General features: G+C 36.5%; 1 protein-coding gene across 1 annotated transcript in view; it reads right to left on the reverse strand.

Annotated features, from left to right (window-relative positions):
- LOC131428638 (uncharacterized) overlaps window positions 1–17,545 on the reverse strand; it is a 74,229-nt gene extending 56,684 nt beyond the window's left edge. The window contains exons 1-2 of the mRNA XM_058592684.1: window positions 17,197–17,545; window positions 16,879–17,131 (exon numbers count right to left, since the gene is read on the reverse strand). Coding sequence (XP_058448667.1) covers window positions 16,879–17,131; window positions 17,197–17,545 — 602 coding nt within the window. The remainder of the gene's footprint in view (window positions 1–16,878; window positions 17,132–17,196) is intronic.
- Window positions 17,546–20,384: the final 2,839 nt, after the last annotated feature.

Consider the following 20,384-nt stretch of genomic DNA (forward strand, 5'->3'; position numbering starts at 1 on the left):
CCACCTAAGACGCAGCCGCGGTCAACATTTAAATGAAATTATCTTCAAAAAGTAAATGTCATGTACCAATCTAACGTTTAAAATAAAGAACCGATGAGATTTTGCAAATTTTATGCGTTTTATTGTTTAAAAAAGTTCTCAAGCTCTTAAAAAATCACCCTTTAGATGAAATAACCACTGCGGAGACATCGCGAACAATGCAATGCAAAAGGCTTGCGGGGAATAAGACCTATCAAAAACAACATTTGATTTTAACAGAATGTTCAATGAAAGCCCGTTCAAAGCGTGGAAGACGTTGTAAATTTTGACGAAAGTCTGCGAAAAATTCGATCTTCAAAAGTCTACAAAACAGACTGCAACAAAAAAATGTCTGCAGCACTGCGCAAGAAATCTGCAGATACGCAGACATTTTTTCATCATTCATCTTTAACCACCGTATTCGCTTGAATTGGCTCCGTGTGATTTCTGGCGGATCTTCAAACTCAAAACATCAACAGTCAACGCGTTTCCTTTCCCGACAAAGTGCATTTTGTCGGGAGGCGATCACATCGAATTAGATTACTTTTTTCAGGCGCAGTAATAAAAGACTAGAAATTGTTCTGGTCCGGAACCATGGGTTGTTTTGAATCATTTGTTTTATCTGTCATTATTTCATTATTACATCGTATTATTTTCAGCGCCATCTCATTTTGATGTGGAACACATCTTTGTTTTCTTCAGAAATTCATGGGAAAATACAATTAGAAATGTGGTCAGATTTCGAACAATTACAGCTCAGTCAATTTTGTATCAATTATTAAGAATATTTAACCTTTTGATTAAAATATTTCTATGTATCGATTTGAACGTGTTTTCAATTATATATGATTAAAATTTTGATTAAAAGCGAGTAGTACTCTATTTTGTCTGCTAAAAATATGAGACATGCTTGCTCACTGGATTTTCCTAACGAAGACGATCGTTTTAATTGGTCATTCAATTCAACAGCGAAAATGTGGATGCACGCGAATCTATAAAAATAAGCGCAATTATTTCTATAGCTACGGTATCACATAAAACATGTCAGATAAATCACACGTTGGTTTGTTTTGATTGTCATGCGAGTTCCGATAGAATGCTTTCTTATGTCGCTTTCACCTGAGAAATCCGCAACTGCCCCAGAGTAAATCTTGAGATTAATTTCTAATTTAAATATGACAAACTCGGTTTTTGATAAGAAAAAGTTTATCGCTTCAACCGAAACCGCAGAATAATAGGAAATATAGCGTCCACAATTCGCTATCTTACACAATCACATAAGAAACTAAACTCAAAAAAAAAAATAACTGCATGCATGCAACACTTGAGCACAAACTTGGTGAAAAGAAGCTTGAATATCGAAATCCGTTACACTAGTAAGCACATAGATATAACTCCATATAAAGGGTGATTTTTTAAGAGCTTGAGAACTTTTTTAAACAATAAAACGCATAAAATTTGCAAAATCTCATCGGTTCTTTATTTTAAACGTTAGATTGGTACATGACATTTACTTTTTGAAGATAATTTCATTTAAATGTTGACCGCGGCTGCGTCTTAGGTGGTCCATTCGGAAAGTCCAATTTTGGGCAACTTTTTCGAGCATTTCGGCCGGAATAGCCCGAATTTCTTCGGAAATGTTGTCTTCCAAAGCTGGAATAGTTACTGGCTTATTTCTGTAGACTTTAGACTTGACGTAGCCCCACAAAAAATAGTCTAAAGGCGTCAAATCGCATGATCTTGGTGGCCAACTTACCGGTCCATTTCTTGAGATGAATTGTTCTCCGAAGTTTTCCCTCAAAATGGCCATAGAATCGCGAGCTGTGTGGCATGTAGCGCCATCTTGTTGAAACCACATGTCAACCAAGTTCAGTTCTTCCATTTTTGGCAACAAAAAGTTTGTTAGCATCGAACGATAGCGATCGCCATTCACTGTAACGTTGCGTCCAACAGCATCTTTGAAAAAATACGGTCCAATGATTCCACCAGCGTACAAACCACACCAAACAGTGCATTTTTCGGGATGCATGGGCAGTTCTTGAACGGCTTCTGGTTGCTCTTCACTCCAAATGCGGCAATTTTGCTTATTTACGTAGCCATTCAACCAGAAATGAGCCTCATCGCTGAACAAAATTTGTCGATAAAAAAGCGGATTTTCTGCCAACTTTTCTAGGGCCCATTCACTGAAAATTCGACGTTGTGGCAGATGAAATTATCTTCAAAAAGTAAATGTCATGTACCAATCTAACGTTTAAAATAAAGAACCGATGAGATTTTGCAAATTTTATGCGTTTTATTGTTTAAAAAAGTTCTCAAGCTCTTAAAAAATCACCCTTTATTTGGGCCTTGATATATATGGCTAATAAGGATCGATCTAAGAAGACTCTCATACGATTGTGCATTCGAAAGTATGACGAATGATTGAACTTTTCGATTGAAAATATCGATCATTTGATATTATGGTTGCCTTGTTCCACATCAACAGCTCGAACAACCCCATGATGTTTACATTTCCAAAAGTGTTTTTGTATTTTAAAAATTACATTGTTTTCCGACAATTTTGCGTAGAACCAAAAAGGTAAATATTTTAAAATTGATCGTGTGTGAATCATATTTACACTCTAAACTCTCTCACTTTCTCTGACATTTGGTTTTCTGACGCAATGGCGGTAATTTTGTAGTACATACCCAGAAAAAAATAAGAATTTTACAGGTAACTTAATTCTAAAAATGATGTAATTCATAACTACTTAACATGACAAATAACGGAATATTCCATTCGTACATAATTTTACAGGATCCGAGTGTAATTTGCACTCGGCTACCAAGTGCCGCTGTATGGATTTATTTTTTTTTTTATAAAAATTTTTTTATTCAGGCCAATTTGCGTACAAGCTTTACGTGGCCGAATGAGCCATGTTTTTATTAGATAAAATAATTTTTTTACCGTTGGATCTCGTTGTCACCCTTTTTCTAGGGGGAGAGGAGCTTCCATTTTTATCTTGCGATGAGTGAGGGGCACTTTGTTCGTGGCTCGTCTCGTCCTCCATTGCCGCATCGGTGGTATCGTTGTTGGTTTCCGTTTTTTCTTCGTTTTCCTTGTAATTCGCATTCTTGGGTTGGTTGTTAGTTGCTGTAGACGCGCCTTGTTGTGCATTAATTGCAGTTGTTGGTGGGTTTGATGGTACAACAGGAGTACTGCGCTCACTAGTTTCCGTTGTTGGGCGGTTGTCCTTTTTTTTGTTTAAAGATGTCCTTTTTGCAGTTTCAGTGCAAGGTTTGCCGTAGTGTGCAGGTTGTTCACAAAACTGACATGTAACCAGTTGATTTTCATACGTAATCAGCGTTTTACACGGATGTATCCCGTCTTGATCACAAATGATGTAAGATGGAATTGCTTTACGTAGTTGCATACGTACTACTCGCACGCCATTCCGGATACCCGGAAAAAAATTCCGCCATACTTCCCTTTCGATGGAAAGAACTTCACCGTACTGCGACATACATTCCCGAACATACCCCTCGCTGGTCTGCGGGGGAAGGTTATGCACGCGTACTTCTATGGCATTATCCACCATGTACACAGGGATTTTATATTTAACATTGTCATGATCAATACTGTGCACCCCGTTATTAACCGAAGCAAATGCAATTGCATCTTTTTCACGTTTGAACATAATGTACACACAGTTAGACGCCTTGTTGAATTGAATCTCACTTACATCAGTAACGTTTAGATGCATTCGTTCCTTAAGCAAGATTTCAATTTCGGTTGCTGCTGGTCTAACTTTGCAGCGCTTGAAATCAACACAAATTGAATTTGGCCTTGTAGGCCAAGTTTCAGGCTTTGTTAAATCGTATTTGCCCATTTCGTACACTCTATTGTTCACTACACTGTATTGTCTTTGTTTCTATCGTCTCGACCGTAAGCAATTGTCGACTGTGTCTGATGAGATGCCAGCACGAACTGAGTATGGATTTATATGTATGGATTTATATGTATCAATTATTCATTAACCAGATATGTGCTTATGTGGCTCAGCCGATTAAATGGCGTGCTTTGTGATCTAATGTTTCTCTGTTTAAATCACGCTCTATTGCTAGTGATTCATACGACATACAACATACGACAACTGGTTTGTAACATAAGCGTCCTATGCGTTGAACCGCCAACCCGGGACAACTCTGTTTTGTTTCAAATCACTCAATTTTACATGTTCTTGAATATAAACATTAGGGATGGTCGGGTCTCGGGTATTTTAACCGAAACCCGACCCGTACCCGACGGGTTTTTGGTCGGGTACGGATAAAAATTTTTATTGTCAATCGGGTACGGGTAAAAAAATTTACTGCTCACTCGGGTACGGGTAATTTTTTTATTTCTGATCGATTACCCGACCATTTGTACTTCACATAAATATGTTTACACGTTGACGAGAATTTTTTATTGCAAAACAATTCTTCCGCAAAATAAACAATTTGATTCAAGGGGTTTTGACAACTGGCATATTTTTCCAGAAAAAACATTAAAACTGTGTAACTCATTTTTCTCGTAGATGGCTGAACCGATCTAAGATTAAAATGAAATCTAAGAATCATCTAAGATTCAATGAAAAGTTTTAATATTCTATAGAACATCTTGTTTTTCAATCAGATCCAACTTCCGGTTTCGGAGATACTGAGTGCTTAGTATAAAATTGTCTATTTCACAAAAATTAATCAGGTTTATCGGGTTACCAGATTTGGATAGTCGATAACCAAATAAACTTCATTTAGGGGTTAGCCAAATTTTGTGCTAGGGCACATAACCGTCAGCTTAGCGGTTCAAATTGAACTGCCGAGTTTAGCACTAAGCAGTTCAATTTGAACTGCTCTGCACTGATGAATCAAAGACGAAACGTAAAAATAACAAATAAACTTATTGCAGTTTTGGTTATATTCAGTTTTCGTTTCGGAAGACACCCAAAAATTTAATTCGCACTACGATTCCTCAAAGATGTCTACATTGATTTTCAAACATTTTGAAACAAATGTAAACTATACAGCTACTCAGGTGAATTTTTCTGACTTCGGCTACACCGAATTTCGAATTCCGGTTCCAGTATCGAATCGTTTCTCAAAGCTCAATCGTTTTCTCAAAAAAAAAGCCAAATCGAATTTCAGAAACAAAAGTTCGAATTAAAATACACTGAAGTCTTTTTTATGCGAATTTACGTACCGCATAACTCTGAAACTTCGCATAAAAAAAACCGCATATCTCTGAAAATTCGCATAAAAAAGTCGCGTAAAAAAGCAGCATAAAAATGAGACCGCATAAAAAAAGACCTCAGTGTAAATCCAGATTTATCCAATTCTGACTTCCGATTCTGGAATTGTAGGATGATGAATTTTTAAAATTCAAAGCGATATAAAAGATGACAATCCCGAAAAGCTTTAAAGTTGGACTCAAAAATATTGCAATTTATTCATCATATGGCCATACGAATCGGTTTGGGTTATGCTGGTTCCTGAATACCAGCTCTGGAAGTACCTTAAATTACCCTAAACTCTGAAGTGGAAATTACTTCGACATATCATGGAATGTTTAATCGATTGTTATCGATTAGATTCAAATTCCCATTTGCAAGTAATACGATGGACATTAGAATAATGTCATGAAAACTGAAACACCGAAGAATATTCATGCAAAAAACACATGCGGATTGATAAAAAAAAGGTATCAACTCACTGCTAGGTGGATTAAGCACGTTTTTCTTAACGAAGTCGGAAAATAATGGTTTAGTTGTCTCAATTTGCAAAGTAGTTAGAAATTCACCACGATTTTCAAAAATGCCTAAATTGAACAAAATTTTAAAATCTTTATAAGAAATAAATTTGAATGTTTGAATTCATCAAATCTCAAAATTTAATAGTTAATATATATTTCTTCACTTTTACTAAAGAAAATCGATTTCCGAGTGGGTTATAAATCAGAATCAAGGTGTAGTTCGAAATTCCCCACTTATCTCTACTTATAATTTCATAAATTTAACCAATGCATCACTGTAAGGTCTCAATTGTTTTACAGAAACACCAGAATTCAACATTATCACATATTTGGAAGAACATAACATGTATAATATCACAGTCGGTGTTGAACAGTCGTTCGCACCGCACGCGTATAGAGCCGCAATCTTAGCTCCTGGAATTTTTTTCTAACTACCTAGATTTTCATTGATTCAGTCTTTTTTAAGGCTACCTGAATCACTAACAATCTTTTTAAAGACTAACAATTAGTCAGCCTTTCTCAAGACTATACAAAGAGTGATATTCTAATATAATCAGTCGTTTTCAAGACTAAGAAATTATTCAGCATTTTTTAAGGCTAGCTATTGAAAGAACTATTCTTCGAACTAATCAGTCTTTATTAAGACTACCACAAAATCAGTCTTTATCAAGATCTTTCCAAACTAGGAGTCTAATCGAAGACTAATTCAGCCTAGTTAATGTAATTTCAAATTTCATTCATTTTACAAATGCCTGCGTCCAACCGGAAAGGCAAGAAGCCTAAGGCTAAAAATAATTCAATACGGAATAAATCACAATCCGTTATTCAACATTTTTCTAATAACATTCACGATCTCATAGAATCTGAGTGTAAAAAAAAAAAGACAGCGGACGGACTTCCTTTCCGTTGATTCTATGCCGTCTAACAATATTTACGAGATTCTTCCTGAATCCGATTGTAGCGACATAGAAGAAAACTCTTCAAAAATTCCCAAAATGGACGCTTGTCGTTCTGGGGAAAAACAACAATCTATGCCACCAGTGACGGTGATGATTTCCGACTTCAAAGTATTCCGTACTGAGCTTTCTACTTTTCTCCCGGAAGAAAAAGTCTCATTTCAAATCGGACGAAGAGGAGAATGTCGAGTCTTGGTTGATGGATTGGAATATTACGAACGTCTTATTCGATATTTGTCTGAGAAACTTCATAAATTTTATTCGAATGATATAAAATCAGACAGACCCTTCAAGGCTGTCTTGAAAGGCTTATCAAATGATCAAAGTACTGATGAAATTAAAAATGAACTAAAAGAATTGCTTGGTTTTGACCCTTCCCAAATAATACTTATGAAAAAAGAGCGAATGGTATTTCTAAACCACGCTCTGGAATTTCCCATGAACTTTACCTAATACACTTCAATCGAAGTGATGCGTTTTCATTTGAAAACTTTAGAAAAGGTAAGTTTCATTTCCCACATTAAAATTCATTGGGAACATTATAAACGGTATAATCGTATTGCAAACTTGACGCAATGTCGTCGTTGCCAAGGCTTCGGCCATGGAACCAAAAACTGTCATATGGATATACGGTGTTTGAATTGTGGTAAATCGCACGTTTGTACAATGAATGAAACCACTGATAAATTTTCATGTTCAAATTGCGATGGAAATCATAAATCCAATTATTTGAAATGTCCTGCCAGGGAAAAAATTTTAAACGCTCGTTCGCTTAGACAACAAGTCAAATCAACGACCTTAAATTTACAGAACATACCTGAAAATCAAAAAACCGTTACGAATGCCACGCCTAATTCTTCTAAGGCACTGATTACTTCGAATTTAAAACAGAAAACAGTGCCAATTCGTCTTCTAACGAAAACAATTTATTGACAGGTGGATCGACCTCGTCTTCATCTTCTTCTAATGTCAGTTATGCTAGTATAACAGATAGAAATCTACCACTTAATTCTTATAATGTAAGTACAAGGTGAGATGAAAAAACTGCAACAAAGTAAAACGCCATAATTTTTTCATTTTTTTTTTAAATTTTATTGAATGAAAGCAAAAAATGTCGGAAATAACATCAAATTTGAGAATCGGTTTAGATTTGTTCGAATTGGCCACCTTTGGCACGAACTATGGCCTTCAAACGGCCAATGAAACCATCACACGCTGCCCGAAAGTGGCTCTGCGGTATTTTGTCCCATTCTCGGCGAAGCGCTTGCTTGAGATGATCGACACTTTGGTATTTTTTAGTGCCAACCTTGCTTTCCAAAATACCCCAGGCACAATAGTCCAACGGATTGGCATCCGGAGATTTTGGTGGCCATTGTGCGGTGGAAATGAAGCGAGGAACCTCATTTCTTAACCATTCTTGGGTGGCGCGTGCTGAGTGCGATGGTGCTGAGTCCTGTTGGAATGTCCAAGGTCTGCGGCCGAAATGTTTGCGTGCCCAGGGCTTCAGAACTCCCTCCAAAATATTTTCGCGATAGATTTGCGCATTTATTTTGACCCCACGGTCGATGAATACGAGCGGCGAGCGACCATCGGCTGTTATGGCGGCCCACACCATCACCATGGCCGGCTTTTGAGTTCTGGTGGCCAACCGAAGTTGCAAATTTTCAGCTGACCTCTCTGGCAAGTAAACACGATCATTTTGTTTGTTTACAAACTGCTGGATAACGAATGGTTTCTCATCGGAGAAAACCAAATTCGGCAGTTCACCACTTTCGGCCAAGCGAAGCAACTCTTTAGCTTTTTCGAGTCTAACTTTTTTTTGCGCATCAGTAAGATCTTGCACTTTTTGGAACTTCAATGGCTTTAGTCCAAGCTCATTTTTCAATATTTGCCGAATGGCATATTGCGATATGTTCAGCTCACGAGCCATTTTTCGGCCACTGCGACGCGGATTTCGTTCAATTCGCTTCTTCACTTTTCGAACCATTTCTGCCGATGTTGCTGTTTTTTTTCGTCCACTTCCTTGACGTCGGGCTACGCTACTGATACTGGTAGCCGGTAACGAGCGATGGTACGAGACACAAAAGATTTATTCACTTTTAAATGCTGGAGGGCTCTAACGATAGCCACTTGTGGTTTTCCAGCCAAATGCAAAGCAATCACACTATCACACTTGAATTCCATCACAAATAACTTTTTTTCTGAAAAATTCCCACCAAAATGCTTTTGTGCGCTTGTAAATAATATAATGAGCTGTCACTAGAATAAATCTGACAGCTGTGGGACGAGCGGTTTAGAAATGACAGCAGTCTGAAGTTGGTTGCAGTTTTTTCATCTCACCTTGTAATCAAAACACAGGACCGCCTTGCAGTTCGTCTTCAAACGAAAACAAATTATTAATAGGTAGATCGGCCATATCATCTTCTTCTAATGGCAGTTCTAATGGCAGTTTACCTACCAATATTCCTTCAATGCCATTCACTTCTTTAAACGAAGTCGATTTAGGCGATATAACGGAAAATAAAATGATCTACCTACAGGATCAACTTTTTCAAATGATCATCCGAATGAATTCGACTTCATCACTTTTTGAAGCATTTCAAATCGGATGGCAATTTGAAAATAATATTATAATGAATTCAAAACTTAACAGTGACGTTAAATAATTATTTGAATATTTTAAATTGGAATGCTCGATCTTTGAAATCGAGTGAAGATGAATTTTATAATTTTCTCAAAGTTCACAAAATTGCCATTGTGACAGAAACTTTTCTTAAACCAAATGTCAAATTGAAAAGTAATCCACATTATGTGGTTCATCGATTTGACAGGTTTACTAGAATGGGTGGTGGAGTTGCCATTTTTGTCCAACGGCAAATTAAACATCGTATTTTACTAAAGTTATTGGAAGCTTGGGAATCGAAGTTGAAACCATTCATGGAATTTATTTCATCGCTGGAGCATATTTGTCATTCCAATGCACCGGCGAACAAATGAATTTCTTTAACTGAAGCTTATTTTTGTTTTCAGCACTGAGCACTCTTTGTCCCACCATGGGTTGGTAGAACGCATACTAGTATGTGCGCTGGGTACTCGTTTCGTCTGAGCTTGAATTGCGGTGTCAAAAATCAAGCCAGCCAAAAATGTATACTCTTCCTCCGGAGGAAGCTCCTGTGATGTTTCTAGTTTCTCAGATATCGAGCTCGCGTAACTTTTCCAATCAATGTTTCGTGTGAAATCGTACGAAACATTGATTGTTCCCGATGGTCTTACACGGTTGGTGATAGAAACTATGATCGGCAAGTGATCGCTACCTTGAGGATCACAGATTACCTTCCACTTGCAATCTAACTGTAGCGAAGTCGAGCAAAGGGATAAATCCAGCGCACTTGGTTGTGCTGGCGGTCTAGGGTTCCGTGTCATTTCTCCCGTGTTTAGAATTGTCAAATTGAAGTTGTCACACAGATCTTGGATTAATGAAGAACGGTTATCATCATATAAGCAGCCCCATCCTGTACCGTTCGAGTTAAAGTCCCCTAAAACCAACCGCGGTGATGGAAGAAGTTCTATGATGTCTGCAAGCCGACGATGCCCTGTCGAGACTCTGGGAGGAATGTAGATGGAAGCTATGCATAGATCTTTGCCTTTAATATTAATTTGGCAAGCAACAACTTCAATTCCCGGTGTCGAGAGAAGGTTAATACGATAAAATGAATAGCACTTTTTGATCCCTAATAGTACCCCTCCATAAGAGTCTTCTCGATCCAGGCGGATTATGTTGAAATTATGGAAGCCGAGGTTGATGTTAGAAGTCAGCCAAGTTCCACTCAAGGAGAATACATCGCAGTTAGGAGTATGTATTAAGTGTTTGAAAGAATCAAGTTTTGGGATTATACTTCTACAATTCCACTGAAGCACAATGATCATATCTTCGATTCTCATTGTTAAATTATCCATCAAAAGATACAATCGCTGCATGGAGGGGCCATTGTTCAGTCAACTGTTTTAAAAATGTCCTTACTGTTGGCAGTAGAGCAGTTAGGAGGCTTTTTAGAGGATCTGTAATATTGAAGGCTGTTATTATCCAGTCCACGATATCAGAAAATTTCAATAATAAGTCCTTGTCATCTCTAAGTTTTTTGAAACCAGGAGGTGTTTGCTTCGGTTTTGAGTCAGCACTTTTCGTTTTTGTTTGATCATTTTGTGACCAAGAAGATTGAGCTTTGAGAAACGATTCGATACTGGAACCGGAATTCAAAATTCGGTGTAGCCGAAGCCAGACAAATTTATCTGAATAGCTATGTAGTTTACATTTGATTTAAAATGTTTAAAAATCAGTGCAGACATCTTTGAGAAATCGCAGCGCAAATTAAATTTTTGAATACCTTCCGAATCGAAAACTGAGTACAACCAAAAATGAAATAAGTTTTTTTGATAAATCTGATTAATTTATTTGAAACAGACATTTTTATACTAATCACCATGTATCTCTCGAAACCGGAAGTTGGATCTAACTGAAAAGCAAGATGTTTTGTAGAATCTTAAAACTTTTTATTTGAATCTTAGATGATTCTTAGATTTCATTTGAATCTTAAATCGGTTCAGCCATCTACGAGTAAAATGAGTTACACAGTTTTAATTTCGTTTCACATATCATCCTGTAGTTCCGGAACCAGAGGTCGGAACCAAACATAATTCAGGAGTCTTGTTTGGGAGTATGCGATTTTTCATATGAATCTGAGTTTGTAGAACACGGTTGAGTCATCTCCGAAAAAAATTGAGTGAAATTATTGGTCACACACGGATTTGCTGATCTCGACGAACTGATTCGAATGGTATATGGCTGTTATTTTCTTCCAGCATTTATTTCTGTAAGTCGTTTAAATCAATATAATTATGGAATTGCTTTCAACTCGAAAATTCGTCTGCTTTACATATGTCATATTCGAAAGATTATGTTGCCAAAAACGAACCGTGCTAAAATCGGTCCGAGGCAAAATATCATGCTGTACACAGTCTTTTGGGTACTTAAAACCAAATGTATGTAACAGTATAAAAAATCGTGTTTTATGTTGTTCCCAAGCATTTCTTTGCCAGACAGCGCTCAAAACTTCTACTGCTGGAATAGGGGGAAAAGTCGTTTACACAAAAATTTCGATATCTCAGTTAAAAATGGACGGATTTTAACAATCTATGGCTTGTTGGATAGGTATTATCGTGCGGAATCTAAGTCTGAAAACATATTCTGTTTTCAAGGTCAATTGTGACAGATACTGTCAAAAAACTGAAAATTTTGATATAAAACTTCGTATAACTCAAAAAGTAAACATCCGATTTCAAAACCATTCAATGGCGTTTTGGGTGACGGGGAGACCTTTCATTTGCGACTAGTTTGATCAAAATCGGCCCAGCCATTTCTGAGATCTCGACCTCTTAGTTGACAACACACATACAGACACACACACATACACACACACAGACATTTGCTCAGTTCGTCGAGCTGAATCGATTGGTATATGTCATTCGGCCCTCCGGGCCTCGGAAAAATTTTCGAAAGTTTGAGCGAATTCTATACCTATTTTTTATATATATAAAAAAGGTAAAAAGTTACATACACACATACACACACACACAAACACACACACAGACATTTTGCGTACTCGACGAACTGAGTCGAATGGTATATGACACTTGGCCCTCCGGGCCTCGGTTCAAACGTCGGTTTTCACAGTGATTGCATAACCTTTCTATATGAGAAAGGCAAAACGCAAAATTTCAATTTTTCATAAATTTCTTTATTATCACCTTCAAAGTACTCTCTTCCTGCGGCATTACATGCATGCCAACGCTTGATCCAAATTTCCATACAAGTTTTATAGACCGCCGAAGGTATGGCCTTTAGTTCACGCAGCGAATTCTCTTTTATGGTCTCTATGGTCTTAAAACGCGTTCCCCGCAATGGCAATTTGAGTCTGGGGAAGAGAAAAAAGTCACACGGGGCCATATCTGGAGAGTACGGTGCTTGTTTGATGATACTGGTTGAGTTTTTGGCCAAAAACCATTTCTTTGGCCACGTCAACACGACGCTATTTTTGAATGAAATTCAGCTTTTTTGGCACCAGCCGAGAGGCGACGCGTTTCAAACCCAAAACATCAGTTAAAATGTGTTCGGCTGATCCATAAGAGATGCCCAACAACACAGCAATCTCTCTAATCGGTACAGAACGATTTTGCAACACGATTTGCTTCGCCGATTCAATGTTTGAATGTTGTTGGGCGGCCAGGGATCTCATTATGATCCAAGCTTGTACGACCACCTTTGAAGCGTTTATACCACTCGTATGTCTGTGTTTTTCATAGACACGATTAACCAAAGGCCTTTTGTAACATTTTCAACGTTTCGGAACACTTAAATCCATTTGCAACACAAAATTTTATGCACGCACGTTGTTCTAAATTTTCATCCATTATAAAAATCACCACACGAAAATTTTTCAACTTCTTTTTATAGACGCCAAACAAAAACTAATCGTACGATATGCGTCAAAATTTGACAGAATGTGTATAAAAGTGTTGCCAATTTAGAGAGAATAAAGTTTACCGATTGGACAAGCGCGGGAATTTTAAAATGAAAATTTCGGCTTTTTTTATCATAAGGTACTCAAACATGACTGGCAAGAATGAACCGTTTTTCTTGGGCAAAATAAAACAGTGCCTGAACGACATATTGAACAATAATTATCAAATCACTATAGTCTGGGTCCCGGCTCATTGCTCCATTTCTGGCAATGAAAGTGCCGATACTTCATTCGTGTGATGTCCAGACTCATGTCCAATCACTACACGTTAGACGCACATCTCCTTCGAATTGGGCTCTCCGAGACTAATCATTATGCTTGTGCAGAAGGTTATCGGGATATTGATCATGTCGTTTGGACATGCGTGGAGTATCGTTATGTCAGATCTCAACTAATAAATTCCTTGCGCGCCCAAGGTAGACTATCCAATGTCCCAGTTCGAGACATTCTTGCTTGTCGTGACCTTCCATACATGAAACTTCTTTATCATTTCATAAAGTTCATTGGAGTTTCAATTCAATAAAGGCCCCTTTTAAGATTTAATTCTGATTCCTGCTGCGTCCATGAGTTCAACCAATAGCTAAATTAGAATAGAAATTTTGTAATGATACAAACAAACTCGAAATAGTGTATGAAATTATCATTAAAATGTCTGAAAATAACAGCTTATTTTATAATTTATAGAAGTTAATCGTTTAGTTCAAATAATATTTCCGAGTAGATTTCATAACTAATGACGAATTACCTAAGATGATATTTAAGTAATAAGAGGAATATGTTTTTATAAATTTAAATCGTTGTGACTATTTTAGAATAATATCCGGATAAAAATTTTATGTAAAAGTGATGCTACGGCGAAGAAAAACTGCCTTAAGAAATAAACGTATTTATGAAAAAAAATATGCCCGTTTTGTAAGCCTCACAAACCCACACCCACGATGTTAACGGTAGCTGGTGGTTTTTACAGCCATTGAACTTTTGTGCCACCTCCGGTGGAACCCTCAACGAGTGAACACGGTGAAAATTTGAATATTTCGCGAGAAAAGATTTTCACCCGTACTTTTGCGACTCCACGTTGTCGCGCATCGAGATTTTCACTTGTAATCCAGTGAAAAGAAACAAAAATTAACTGGCAATATAGCCCAATTTGCTGTGCCATCAATCGGTGTAATTTCAAGTGAGGGGACACCACCCAGAAGTGAAGAATAAGAAGAATTTCTATGCAGTTTTTCGGAAACAAATGTTCATGTTTTCATGGTAAGAATCCTAATGATTTATATGAAAATTTGAGAAAATCTCCAACCAATATTTAAAATAATAGTTTCTGGTATCTGAATGTGATATGAGTACTACACTACATTTTATATATGAATCAAATAATTTTTACTGGACTGTGCATTAAACAGCTTTAAAATGGCAGTCCATTAAAACCTACGTGAAAAGTAGAGTCTGACCGCAACATCTTAGAGTTAAGGCAGTGTGTATTATCAAATATGTTATAAAAAAGTAGGGTGGGAAATATTCACATAACTTTTCACGTAACTATGATGTGATCGGTTTTTTTTTAAATGAAGAAAAGAAATATTTTTCTGGAAAAAGATGCCAGTTGTCAGGTCTGGTCCTAGGCGCGAATGTCAAAACCCCTTGAATCTAATTGTTTACTTTTCGCAAGAACTGATTTGCAATAAAAAATTCTCGTCAACGTGTAAACATATTTATGTGAAGTACAGATGGTCGGGTAATCGATCAGAAAAAAAATTACCCGTACCCGAGGGAGCAGTAAAATTTTTCACCCGTACCCGACCCGTACCTGATTGAAAATAAAAATTGTTACCCGTACCCAACCAAAACCCCGTCGGGTTTTTATCACTACGGTGTAATGCCTATACTACAGCCTTTGCTGTGATAGGCACCTTCGTTTTGCCGATGTCGATTGTAAGAAAAACGCGTGTGTTCACTTCGAACATTCGGTTACGAATGCTTGCTTAAAGGGTTGATTCTGAAGCGTACAGGTCTTCAGAAAAATTTCTGTTTGGAATAGTCCGCTTCTTTTAATATATTCAAAGTTGTCATTAATTCACCTAAAAGACCTCGAAAAAAGGTAGTGGTTACCGTCCTTGATATTCTCATTTAGGTAAGTTTTATACTCTTTTTAGAACTAACTCAAAATCTTGGTAATGGATTTACTTCGTGAAAAAACAGTACCATTATTTAATATATTTTAACTCCATCATTATTCAAGTTTCAATTCGTGCTAACAAAGCTGTATTCTGATTAAAAGAACATCTGTATATACAAAATTTTGGTCACAAATTCATCTGAAAAATCTGTAAAATACGGATTAATCTGTATATGTGACAACCCTGCCTATGAGGGCTGTTTAATAATCAGTACCTTTCAGTACCAGAGACAGATTGTTACGGAAAATCAAACCACACTTGTTTTTAACGATTTATCGATTATTACGTTAAACCAACTAAAAAAAACAAAATCGACAAGATAACATGCCCAAGACATAAACATTTTAAAATGCTTCAGTGTCGAGATGTGATGCATTGTTTATTGGATACCCCCAAAATTAGGTTTTCCCATCATAACATTTTCCAATGAATTTTTGGAATTATCAAATGTTTTACTATTATATTTTAGATACAAAAAATACATATTTTTGTCATATTTTTAAGTTCACAAATTAAAAAGTGTGTGGATAAATTAATTACAAAATACTGCATATTCTAGTAACAAAATCTCGAAAATGTGGAACAAATTTGAACAATGTTTGAAAGTATGATCAAAACACTATTACAAAAATTAGTAGTCACAACTTAAACTCACTTAAAATAGTATAAAAACACACTTTTCAGCACAGCACCCTAACATACAGTATTCATTAACCCGACTCTTTAAAGAAAATATGGAAAACATCGTCTATCTCTAGGAAAATCTTTTCAATTCTATTCTAAACAGAATTAGAATATAACGATTCTTTAGAATATAACTATTCTAAACAGAAATTCTTCTAAAGACACGAAAGCTTAAAAATCAACCCCTGAAGCACAAATTAAAAATCACGTGTTTCGATATGATTGGGATCACTGTGTCACGGTCTAGTGAGAATATTCTCATGGAACATCAATCTTGAGTCGAATTCACCTTTCCTTCCGATGAAAACCAAATGGTTGGCCATACTGAAGATCTACTTGAAACATTCTAGAACACTAATATACAGTCGAAAGAATCAAAATTTGTCATGCTCTTGAAAGACGTGTAATTTTCGGTCCATAATGCATAAACTGACCGGAAGTTTTTGTATCCGAATGCTTATAATAAAACATATTTAGCTATTTCTTTACTCTGAAACTTTGAATCTTGAGAAAATTAACTTCCTTGGTGCAGTGAATACCTGTTTAAGAAAATATTTCATTTATTTTCATTCATCGAAATAATCTTCGTCTATTTAATTCCTAAGCGAAACATCTTTTGACAACCTTGTCAATATTCAAATATACGAATATACGAATCACCTGGAAGAATTAGTTTCAAAATGCAAATGAATTACCGTTCAACTTTTGAAACATATGAGTCATTGTCTTCGAGTACGCTAATATCGAGCCCCATTGTCGTCCTAATTACCATCTCTAGCGCAAATCGTTTCACATGCTCTGATAAACTAATGGTTGCTCCTTCCGAAAACGCATCCAGTCTTTCCACCAATTTTTTAGAGCAGTTGATGAATATCGGTATGAAGCTTTGAAGTACTTTCAAATTGAACGTGGAATTCAACGCCTTCCGCTGACCCTTCCAAACATGATCTGTGCAAAATTGTAGAACTCAGTCAATGATCTTCAGCTGTATTATTAAAGTGCAATATATTCACATTTTGCTCCAAACAACCCGTAATTTACTTCGAAAAATTTATAAGGAAATGGTTTATCTAACCAGACCGTTTCTGTAAGGATTTGCTGTAAAACATTCGGATCACTTGTTCCAAGGACCATTTTAGGACCCAACCAAAATTTAAACAATTTTCCTTTCCGGTTGAAAAGTTTTGTCATATTCCCAAATCGCTTAACATTGCTTTTACCAATAAACAGATGTCCACAACCGATCAGTGGATAGTTCGTTTCCGCACACGGAATGTCTTTTGCAAATGCATATTTCTTTTGAAAATTTATATACTGAATCACACACAAAACGACCAAAAAACTCAACAGAATTATCCACATTTTGACAACTTATCTTCAACCTGTTACACGATATCAGTTTGAACAGCAACTGAAATCTAGTGCTAGTATATTCTTATTGAAGCATTGGCACCGGAACAATTGAAGGTGGGTGATGCGGGTCGACGGGTAACAGAGAAGCAACACTTCGGTCATCGACTAATTGATAGTGCAATTTTCAGTGCAAGTTTCTATAACAAAATAGACTTGCCATAAGTTGCTAGTGAAAAGCGCTGTTAATCGGTTTGTGCTTTTTCCCCAAGGAGTTTTATTTGCAAACAGTGATTCGCCGATCCACGAAGGTCAGACCTTGGTGACTACTCTTGTTTTAGAATTATAAACTAAGTATTACATTCTTTACTCACTTTCGTCTTTCGATTTACTATAATATTTTGTCCCCAAACGATCCTTTTCCGTATCTGCACGGATACAATTCCGTGACAAATTAAACCATCTTGACATTAATCCTCCTGCCGATGATGATGGTGGAATGGAAACTGGTTCCAAAATCACCAAGACTAGGATTAAAAATTATCCTAATAGGCTCGCATTCCCACCCGGCCTTACGCAGTCCTTTTCCGGACCAAATCGAATAGAATATTTTACAAATATCACAGGACCTGACTTCGCGATACAATACTATAAAAAAATCCGTCTAGACAAGCCCAGAGTCCTGTTCACCAGCTCAAAGCATGGCTAATAAGCTTGTTTAAAACTACGTGCTAGCTCGCGAAGTGGAAATCGACGGTGTGGTCGCCGATTCGAGTTTGACTTGCGAGGACGTTCTCTAGTACGGAGAGGGCTGTTTTAAGAACCCCGCACTTAAGAACGTCAAGATACTGGACTACAAGCGATTGCATTCAGTATCGATCGCCGGGGATGGAACAAAGTCAGACTCAGTCTCGTATCGTGTGACCTTCACCGGCTCGGCTTTGCTCAATTACGTCCTTTTGGACCGGGTTCGTCTGCCTGTTCTTTTTTTTTTTGTGCCTCATGTAATAAATTGTAGCAATTCTCGATCAACAAGGGAGAACAAAATTGTATCTGGGGTTGTTTCGTTTTTTCTATCTATATTAGTCATAATCTTGGTCTCGTAAATAGTTAAAATATCAGAAATTATAACTCAATTTAACCTAGGTGGTATCAAAATTGCTACAAACCTTGATATGTAAATATCAATATTACATCTAAATTTGTTACAAATTTAGTACGACTTTCAGCTATTACTACCCATTTTTTGGGGGGAAAGGCTTTACCGTGCAAATCTAAAAATTTATTCGCCACGTAGATGAAATTGCATACCTTTTGGCGTTTTGATTAGCCATAAAAAAAAAGTTATGCAGTTACGCGACTTGTGGTTTCGAACCGGGAAGTTTTGAGTTGCTAACATACGCTACGATTGCATTGGGACATGAGAACCCACTGAGGATAGCAGGATATATTGGCATCATATAATAACTAGTGTAAGTCTATATTGCTCCCCACCTCTTTCGTCGTTTCCTTCCAAACGGCATATGCATGACAAAGGGGCTATTTAAGAACTATGAGCAAGCTTTTTTTGGTACTGAAGAATAGTAATAAATGAACGGAAATGACTAAATTCAGTGAAACAAATTTCTTACTACCTTACAGAATATGAGGAAGTTTACTAATGAATGACAGTTTTTCAGTTTTTTTTTCTTTTTTGTACCAAGAATTAGTTCGCTCGTTCAGTTGAAGTAGTGAATTGTCTGTACGTGTATGTATGTCGATTAGCGGGCATATTTGATTGAAATGTGCACTTCATTTTCTTGGAGATGGCTGAATCGAATTTCTTAAATTTAGATTAGAATAAAAATTCTTGAGAAAAAAAAGCCTATTATTCAGATTAGTTGGCGACATCCGCTGCCAGAAGCCCCGCAAGTAATGTTCAAACAGCATCGAAATTGAACTTTTATTCCGGTTTGATTGTTTGATATCTACCTAGATTTACTCACTGAAAAATGATTCAAATGGAAGGTCTCATAATGCGGGTACTCATAATTGCCTTAAACTTAATATTGCAAATTTTAAACCCCAGCTCACGGTTCCGGATTGGAAGTAATCAAGATACTACGAAATGAGACTATCATAAATTTATCAGATAAGAATAGATTGAACTTTTTAAATCGAAGGTGCGATAAACCGTTTTTGTCTGATTCATGAATGTAAAAATGTTCATGCAATGATCTGCAACTCGTAGATCTTATTAATTGATGACCTAATCAACTTATTTCGTATGTACTGGTTTTGAAATTGTGAAAGTGATTCGATATTACTTTAGTTTGCTTTAGGACATGATATCATCAGCGCCACCAGTGATCATTTTTCAATGTAATATTAGCAAAGCTTTTTATTTAGATTCAATCCACAAATCTAATACAATCAAAGGTTGAGTAAAACAGCTATCTTATTAGCAAAACCCTTGTTACCTTCTGAGTGTACATGTTAAGAATTTATGAATGGGAGTGATAAGCATCAAATATGCATCTCTACAAAATCGGCATATCACAAATAGAGAATAATATTACACGGAAAGACCGATATCAGCATTTTGGAGAAAAAATTAGTTGATTTTCTGATTTTAGTTAGTTATTTTTTGAGACAACTAAAAAAATCTTACTTTTGCTAATTTAGATTTTTTAATTCTAAATCCCTTGATAATAATAAAATATTTGTTGAAATGGCTATATTTTTAGTTGAATTCACCAATTGTCATTTCTTAGCTAAGGCACACTACATATCCATTCAACTAATTTTTTAGTTGAATTAGAGAAATAAAACGTTGTTTTCAACCAACATAAATGGTTGAGTTGGTTTCTGC

The sequence above is a fragment of the Malaya genurostris genome, chromosome 2, assembly GCF_030247185.1.
Source record: "Malaya genurostris strain Urasoe2022 chromosome 2, Malgen_1.1, whole genome shotgun sequence".
NCBI classification, from domain to species: Eukaryota; Metazoa; Arthropoda; class Insecta; order Diptera; family Culicidae; genus Malaya; species Malaya genurostris.